This window comes from Gracilinanus agilis, chromosome 3 (genome assembly GCF_016433145.1).
Source record: "Gracilinanus agilis isolate LMUSP501 chromosome 3, AgileGrace, whole genome shotgun sequence".
Classification (NCBI taxonomy): domain Eukaryota; kingdom Metazoa; phylum Chordata; class Mammalia; order Didelphimorphia; family Didelphidae; genus Gracilinanus; species Gracilinanus agilis.
In genome coordinates this window covers 651255807-651265634 of record NC_058132.1, presented here as the reverse complement: position 1 = coordinate 651265634, position 9828 = coordinate 651255807, and the positions used below count along the sequence as shown (strand labels likewise).

The 9828-nt window shown below is 39.9% G+C and overlaps 1 protein-coding gene across 1 annotated transcript in view; it reads right to left on the bottom strand.

Annotated features, from left to right (window-relative positions):
- The window catches only part of MBNL1 (muscleblind like splicing regulator 1), a 146708-nt gene that overhangs the window by 10761 nt on the left and 126119 nt on the right, over positions 1 to 9828 (bottom strand). Inside the window, exon 2 of the mRNA XM_044670910.1 lies at positions 4364 to 4534. Within this exon, the coding sequence (XP_044526845.1) occupies positions 4364 to 4534 (171 nt within the window). The remainder of the gene's footprint in view (positions 1 to 4363; positions 4535 to 9828) is intronic.

Genomic DNA, 9828 nt, shown 5'->3' with positions numbered 1-9828 from the left:
CTCTCTCTCTCTCTCTCTCTCTCTCTCTCTCTCTCTCTCTCTCTCTCTCTCTCTCTCTCTCTCTCTCTCCTCTCTGTCCCTGTCTCTTACTTTCTCTCTGTGACTCTGTCTGCCTGACTGCTCTCTCATTCTCACTACCTCTACCCTCTTATTCTCTCCCTTTCAGTAATTCTAGAAACACAACATACAATTATCCAGTAATTTAAGGTTTAGAAAAAATTTCATAGACATGTTTAATTTGTTGAGATAACCCTGTGAGATAATTGTTTTGATGGTTCCCAAATTAGAGGTGAAGACTCTTCTTCCTGACTAAGGGAGGTCCTCTCCCCTCCCCTCCTCTCCCCTCCTCTCCTCTCCTCATTTTGCCAAGTTTCTGACTTGAAAAACTTTCCTAATCAGGCTGGGACTTTTTACCAAGTTGAACAGTGGTGCTCACGTTACCTGCAGAGATGCTGGACACACTCCGGAAGAGTCACACTCCATAAAACAGGGAAGATGAAAGGGGACACCGAGTGGCTTAAAGTCACATTTTAGCTATGGAGGTATTTACTTGGAACACTCAGGGGTAACAGTAAAGCCTCATCTGGACCACTCCCTCGGCATACTGGAGACGTAAGCTCTCCAAAGCAATTTAAGAATTCTATGTATTCCTGGAAATATGCCAAATGATGAACAAAGAACGTTCTGTATGAGACACCTAATGCAGTCTGAGGAAATAACAAAGCACGTGACAACAATAAGGGAGGGAAGATGGGAAAGAATCTTGAATTTTAAGAATGCCTAGACCAGCTCGACAATGACAGATGAGGAAACTGAGGCATAGAATGAATTGCCCAACTATTAAATATCAGAGCCAAGGTTTGAACCAAAGTCTTATGGTTTCAAATGCAGAATAGTTGGCATAACATGCTTCCTCATGAAATCTTAATGACACCGTGAGATGACTTAAAATTCATTAAAGGAACTCAGACTTCAAATCCAGTAGATTATCCATACCATGGACTATCGGAATCTTAGAGGATGTTACTTCCACCTTCTTTGGAATCACAAATAATGTGAGAGGCAGAGTGATGGAGAGAACAGAGTTTTGACTTTGGAGTCATGCTAATAGTTTCAAATCCCGCTCAGGTATTCATCAATAGTTGGACAAATCACAACTCCCCTGAGTGTCCGTTTACTCATCTAAACATTGACCATCACACCATCACCTCCTCCCTGAGTTCTGAGACTCAAAATAGTATCTCGGGCTTTATGGGTCCTAAATTTTTATGTAAATGTCAGGAACTATTAGAGAAAGGACACCCACTGAATGGATTCAACCCACTGGGATGCTCAGGATAATGGTATCTAAGCCCAGAAACCAGGAACTTTCTGTCATATCCCTACTTCTTCCTGGGAGAGGTTATTTCTATCTGTGGCTTCCCACAAGATGCAGTTTCTCAAAAGGTTATCTGGCTTGAAGTATATTGGCATTTCTCTTAGATGACATTAAAATAAATGGCAATGATATATTATACATATTACATATACATATAATATTATAACATATTACATATACATATAATATTACAGATACACACAGTATAGCTACATATATGGCATAAGAATAAAGAATTCATCAGATTTTTAAAAATATAAAAATAACAAAATTGAAATCATGAGCATAGGCAACATGGTACTATATCTAGCAAGCTGGAGACAAGAAGACTTGGATGTGAATGCTGCCCTCGAGCAAATTATTTAGCATCTCTTGGCTTCTATTTACTCATTTATAAAGTGAATCAATGAGACTGGATATTCTCTCAGGTCTGCTCTGGCTCTAAAGTCTGATCCTAGAACATTATATACATATCTTTAAAGCAGAGGATCGAAAATCATACATCAAATGATAATAGCGGGCATCGACCGTGGATTTCAAAGCTGGGAAACTACTTTTCTGGCATTATAGCCTTGGAGTCTCAGAAGAACCCAGTGAGGCAGGTCCTATGCCTATTATGATTATCCCCATTTAATGAATAGGGAAACCGATGATAAGAAACTTAAGTAAGTTGTTCACGGTCCCACAGGTGTCAGGGAGAGGACTGGAACCTTGGCATTTCTGGCTCTAAGTTCAGAACTCTTTCCACCACACTGGACCATCTTGCTTTTATTCCTTTATCCATCAGTGTATTTGCATTTACATTTTGTCATGGTTTATTTCAATCCAATAAAGGACTGCCATGGTCGATCTTGGCTAAGTTCAAAAGCAAACTTGTTTTATTAGTCAATTAGTCATGGTTAACTCTTCAAGACCCTCGTGGGGTTTTCTTCACAAAGATACTGGAGTGGTTTGCTGTTACCTTCTCTAACTCATTTTACAGATTAGAAAATTGAACTCATCAGGGTGAAATGACTTGCTCAGGATCACACAACTAGTAAGTGTCTTGAGCCAGATTTGAACTTGGATCCTCCTGACTCCAGCCCAGTTTATGAGGCACCTAAATGCCTCGGCAAACTTTAGAAATAGACAAACTGGAGAGTTACCTCCTTCCTCAACAAGGATGAAATCACAGATATGGTAATAGAATAAAATTTTAAGAGTAAACATGGTAGTCTTCTTGCAGACTATAACTAGCAGAAGAGTCATACCCTAAACACACACACATGCTACAATGGAAAGGGACACAGGAAAGCGAAGATCAGCCTTTGATGTGTTTCCAACTAGAAGACAAAGCCTCCCTCAAAGGCGGGGAAGGAATTTTTTCCCACCAAACACTAGGCTATTGGTCTTTTTCCCCTTAACAATTCTACCATCAATGAAGGACTTATTCCTACAACTATAGAAAACCAGACATAAAGTATCTCTGGTGGCTTCCAGGACTTTGTTTATCAAGATGGTCTTCTGACACTCAAAGGGCTATTTCCATGGGTGGATCAATACTTGCCCCTCAAAAGTTTCCATGACTAAATTTAGTGCTCAACTATTAAAGCAAACAACACTTCCTGCTCCTAGTAATGTTTCTTATTACAGGGAGAACAAAATCTGATTCTAGGAGGGCTTTAAATATTTAATTCATACAACTTATCTAACATTAAGGGAGATATCATATTATCAACAAATTGGTAGCTATTTCTAAAGTACCTATCAGATCACCAGGGCTACTGGCAAGGGCCAAGAAGTGAAAGAAAGAAATCTTATCATCCTATGCCTGGAGGGACATATCTTCATGGATTTATCTAAGGAATGAAAGTTCTTAAACCGCCTCCAGCACAATACCTTAAAATGGGTAAGCAGGCATCTCTGTAAATTTAACTTATAAATGTTAAAGCTGGTGTTGCCTACCGGTTATAAGAAAGCATTCAGAATTGCCTTTCTTCAACGCTATCACATGGGACTGATCGTTGTTATTCTCATTCTGTTCCCAACAAGCTCCCTTTCAATGAACAGTTTTACCACCTTATTTTCATAAGAACTTGGCACTCCCTTGATGATGCTTCTTCCCATCCATTGGAAACAAGTCCTTTTTTACAATCCACCACCTCACAGGGCCAGGAAGAAAAATGGACCATTTTGCTGCTTCCAGGAAATTCCTCTCCCACCATTCCTCAATTGCCTCACTTATCTGACACTTTCAGCCATGAAATATGCATGGCCTCCATTGGACCCTTCCAGAGACAGCCCTAGTTTGTGATTTCTAATAGGAAAACACCCGAAATAGCATGGTACTCTCCATAATCTTGTCCACTTGGATCCATAATCCCAAAATGTGGCTAGCAATATAGCTCTTTCTATATTAACTTCAAAAATAGTCTGGCTATAATGGGAAACCTTATGATTGCCTCCATAAGAAAATATTCTCCTCAAGAATGGAAAACATGCACGTGCAATTCTATTCCAGATGGAAGGGATTCTGGCCACTATAGAACAGAATAGCCCATAGAATAGACTATGCCCAATCTTGGAAAATCACTATGATTTCAAAGTGATATGTGTAGAATATATAGAATATATTTAACACATGACTGCAAGAGTCTTGATGACTAAGGGCTACCAAAGACCATTAGGAATTTTAATATAGATATTTGATATCTAATAGAATTTAATATCTATATTTAATATCTATAAGAATTTGAAGACCGTTTACAACAATTCCAGGAAAGATGATTATATCATAAAGTGTTTGGTGCTATATCTTGGCACTTAACTATACGGCATGACAATCTACCTCAGACAGAGACTAATGCCACTGGTTCCCAGCAGGTGCTTAGCAACTCATGTGCGCCATTTTGATTCCATTTGTATTCCTCTCCAGTGACCTATTTGACAAGATGGTGGACCCCAAGACATAGTTAAATCATGAGAATGCTGCAAGAACAGGCTTACCACAGGTTGCAGCGGGGCGCCGGGGATCATGGCATTAGCAAGTTGCATCTGTTGGGCCAGCATGGCCATATTCTTCTGCTGAATCAGGTTATTGCGTCCATTTATTTCCAATTGTGTTTTTAAGTGAGGGGGTGGGTGGAGATATTTGCAATTCTCTCTTGAACAACGACCCTGCAACAGAGAAATAATAAACTCAAGTTTAAAAAAGCTGGAAACTTTCATCATTACTTATAAACAAAGCAAACACTAAAAAAAATACATTTGACATTTACTCTCTTCCTATCTCCAGGGATTATAGATCCAATGGTGAACCAATTCTCTACCATCAAAGATGAAAGTACAATCTCTAAATTGATATATCCACAGATACTATGAAAAAAAGTTATACCGAAATTTCAGCATTTCAAGTGAAGTTGATTTATGATGACAGTCCGCAGTTGAATACATTTTAAACTGCCAGCTACACTATGACATCTGGCTTTAGAATGTCGAGGAAAGATGTAAAATGATTAACTTGGGTGCCAGAATATTCTACAGTCATCTGTATTGCGTCTAATCAAGCTAAAAGTGTAGCTTTGCCGATTAACACTTTTTATTCTGTTTCATTCTTGAGAAATAATATCAATTTAGAGACAAGGGTAAGAGAAATAACTTCATGAGCCCTTCACTGATATTCTGAAATGCTAAAATAAACAATCAGAACCATTATTCATATAAAACTGATAATTTGCAAGACTTATACTGAGAGACTAGTTCATACTAGGGTAGGGGAGAGAATTTCAAGTGCACAGACAGCACACTTCATTTTGAGGAGATCTGGGGTGGCTATACCATTCAGTGGAAAGATCACTGGTCCTGGAGTCAGAGGACCTGGGTTCAAAAGCCATTTTTGATACTTATTTCCCATGAAACCTTGGGAAAGCCATTTGGCCACTGTAACACAGTTGCCTCATCGATGACATTAAAGGATTAGACTTGACCTCAAAGGTCCTTTCCAACTAAATCAAAATCCTATAATATGAAAATTCTGTATTCTTACATTTTTATCTCTACTTCAGCCTGCTATGCACCATAAGAGAATATTTTTTTAGAATGTATAAAAGATTGGATCCATATAATTAAAATATAAAATATAGACCACTGGACCATTCCCTTCTGTGAAACAAGAAAGTTTTTCTTTCTTAATTGCAGCTATCAAAATACAATTACCTACACATTAATAAAAACAGAAATTTTATCACTTCATTCATCTCCAGTTCAACAAATATCTCAAAGAGATTGGATGGAGAAATGTCCCAAAGTGATTGGATCCTCTACAAATTTGTGCTACGTGCTCATACCCAGCTGGGCTCTCACTGCTACAGAACAATCTTCTCCCTAATTAACTCATTCTCCTACTTGCTGCAGCAGATCTTCCAAAAGTTTTCATTTTTCCTCCCTTCTCCCATGGTGCCTCTTCTCCCCACCCTCTCAGCTGGGAAACTGAGGCCATTCACTGAAAGTTTTTCCTTCTCTCCTCCTCACCTCAAGTTCAGCAGCTTTCTAACACTGTCTCCTCCTTCACTCCTGTCTTCAATCATGAGGTAGCCCTTCTTCTTGCTAAGGCAAAGGTCACTACCAGCACAATTGACCCTTTTCAGTTTGGTCTTCTCCAGCTGAAGTCCCTTTCTGTCATCCTCAGCTTCTCATGTATCTTCAGTCTTTTCCTGTCCACTCAGTGCCAATAAGCATGTCCACACATCCTCCTTCCTCAAAAAGCTCTCTTTGTCCTTCAGACCCAGCTATCAGCCCATATCGCTCCTGCCTTTTGTGGCTAAAGTCCTTGAGAAGGACATCTATAATAGGCACCTCGACTTCCTCTCTTCTCACTTTCTTCTCAAGTCTTATTTCTGACCTCATCATTCCACTGAAACTGCTCTCTCCAAGTGACTAACAAGCTCTAGCTTGCCAAATCGAATGGCCCTTTCCTAATCCTCCTGCTTTTGGTCTCTCCGCCAGCCTCTGGTGGAGCAATTTTGTTTTTACCCCTTTCTACTTGATACATGATACTAGGCTTTTGTGAGCCTGCTCTCCCCTGATTCTCCACCTTCCTATCTGACTGTTCCTCCTCAGTCTCTTTTACTTCATCTTCATTCAGGTTATGAGCCAGTAACCATGGACATCCCACAGTGCTCTGTGCTGGATTGCCTTCTCTTCTCCCACTAGGCTATTTTACTTGGTCTTCTCATCAGCTCCCATAAATTCAATGATCATGTCTACGATGGCGATTCTCATATCTACTCATTCGGTTCTAACCCCTCTGCTGACTTCCAGTCTCTGCCCATTGGATGCCTCAAGCTGAACGCTGTAAATGTATCTCAAATTTGCCTCTATCCTCTTCATAACTTCCCTATTACCAATGAGAGTATGATTATCCTCCCAGACTCATAACCTAAATGTGATCCTCAACATTTTACTCTCTCTCTCACTCCCTCTATATAATCTGTTGCCAAAGGCTGTTGATTTTCCCTTCCATTTCTCACTTATATGCCCTTCTGTCCTTTGACACTGCTACCATCTTGGTATAGACTCTCATCATCTCACATGGAGAATACTGTAATGGCCTGTTGGATGTAGGACCCGACCACAAGTATCTTCCACTCCAGCCATCCTTAAGTGAAATTCTCACCCAACTCCAATGGCTCCTTATCATCACCAGGATCAAATTAAAAACACTATTTGGCGTTCAAAGTCCTTTCTAACCCACTCCACCCTCGGCCACCATGTTTCAGTCTTCTCACACACCTTACACCACCCATATACACATACTCTGTGATCCAATGACACTGGCCTCAAACGAGATACTCCATCTTCCAATTCTAGGCAATCTCATTAGCATCCATCACATTTGGAATGCTTTCCCTTTTCATCTTTGCTTTCACGCTCGCCCAGCTTTCTTTGAATCCCAGCTAAAATCCCATTTTTCATGAAAACCTTTCATGATCTGACCTAATAACGTCTCCCCTTTCTTGATCATGTCCAGTTTATCTTGTATGTAGCCCATATGCATGATCCCACATAGTTGTTTCCATGATGTTTCCCCCATTGGACCATAAACAGCTGAGAACAGACCTTTCTTTTGATCTTCAGACCTTACTATATATATATATGTGTGTATATATATATATATATATATATATCTTTAATAAAGATTTATTGAATGACTTCAGTATGGATGGTGTAGTAAAGAAGACATGTTTGAACTTTGCCTTTAGCACTTACTAAGTTTGCCAACATAGGAAAGGTACTCCATCTCACTAAGCCTCACTTTTCTTATCTGTAAAATAGGGATAATAATACCTGCCATGGTAGATATGCGTTCCAGATAAGATAATGGACATAGAGCACTTTGCAAGCCTTAAACCTGCTATGGCTGGGGTAGCTGGGTAGCTCAGTGGATTGAGAGTCAGGCCTAGAGATGGGAGGTCCTGGGTTCAAATCCGGCCTCAGACACTTCCCAGCTGAGTGACCCTGGGTGAGTCAATTGACCCCCATTGCCACTCTTCCACCAAGGAGCCAATACACAGAAGTTAAAGGTTTAAAAAAAAACTGCTATGGCATGGTGGACAGTGACTTGATCTTTGGATGAGTAAGTCCTGGGTTCCATATATGCTGACTATGTGACCCCAGGCAAGTTCCTTCACCCCTCAATGTCCCAAGACTGGTCAAGACTGAAGAGCCTTTAAGACTGTAACTTTCAGAAAAGGTATAGATAGACCTGCTCATCCAGAGTTTTCTACACTCCTGAGATCAAGGCCTGGTCTCTCCCCAAAAAAGTGTTATATAAATTCTAGATATGATTATTATTCAGGGGGCGAGGTGGTGCAGTGGATAGAGTACCGGCCCTCGCCCTAGGAAGACCCGAAATGAAATCCAACTGCAGCTGTCTGACCCTGGACAGGTCACTTAACCCTCAGTTTCCACATCTATAAAAAGAGCCAGAGAGAGAAATGGAAAACTACCTTAATGCCTTTACCAAGAAAACCCCCAAATGAGGTCACAAAGAGTCAGACACAACAAAAACAATTGAATAACATTATTATTACTGCTATATCTACTTTTATACCAAGTATAGTGCTTCCAAAAGTACTAGTATTAGTACTATTGCTACTACTACTACTACTACAACAACTACTACTATTACTACTATCACTACTACTACTACCACTACTACTACTACTACTACCACTACTACTACTACCACTACTACTGTTCTGAGACTCTTCCACCAATGAATCTCTTCAGAATCAATAGTGTATATAAAATGTTTTTAATATAAGAAATCAACTTACTTCTCAATATTCCTTTGATTTTTCTAAGACAAATTAATTTGTTTTATTTTGACCTTACACTGTAATTTAACTTAGCAAACGATGGTGCTTGTGGTTATTACAAAATTTGCCAGGAAATCTAATTGGAATGATCTGTTTCAGCTCCCTTGGAGTCAGGGAGACAGGGATTTTGCAGCCATCTGTCCCTCTTCCTGGCATACTTAACAACATGCATGACCCTCGTTTTCACAGCCAGCCAAATGTCATTTTAATAATCTTTGCATAATAAAGCATGTCTAATAACAAGAAGGTGCGAGATCCCAGGTTTCCAACCCCCCTTTGCACTGTGTACAAACAAGAAAAAAATTCTCTGAGGACAGAAAAATGGGCAAGAAAGGTTTTTTCTTCATAATGATGATTCATTACTTTAAAAATGCACATGCAGTGATGCAACCCAATAGGGCTTTAGGCCTTCTTAGATCACTATCTCTAGCATATTTGTGGATTTTGTATATATTACAATATAGATAAGTCATATAACTTCCCTGCTCCTCATTTTCCTTATCCGGAAAATGGGAATAATCCCCATCGTCCTGCTTACCTCACAAGGCTACTGTGAGGCACACATGAGAGGGTTTTGGGGAAATACTCTATAAACAATACTCTGCTAATGTAAGGTACTTGTTTCAGTGTGAAAAAAATATATGAGGTTGGATGCCAAGTCTAAGCCATGGGGCAGAATTGCCAACCTCCTAGAAGCCACAGCTGTTCTGAGTCTAGGCAGGCCAAGAAAAAAGAAAAACTCCTTTTATCATAAAAGTGAACCAAATAGGAACTTTAGAACCCAAATATTCACGTATCACATTTCTTGCTAAAAATGAGTCGATATAAGAGAAGAATTGAGTGAGACTACATTCCTGCTGGTTCAATTTTCTGAACCCATTCTATATGCCTTTCCAATGAACACCACTCCTGTGGGCACCCTCTGTAGTCTTTGCCAGGCACAGCAGAAACCAGGGAGGTCTAAACTAGGAAAATGCAAACACCCAGCTACTCATGATGGGATTAGGGAGGGAGGGAGGAGAGAGAGAGAGAGACAGAGAGAGACAGAGAGAGAGAGAGAGAGAGACAGAGACAGAGACACAGACACAGACA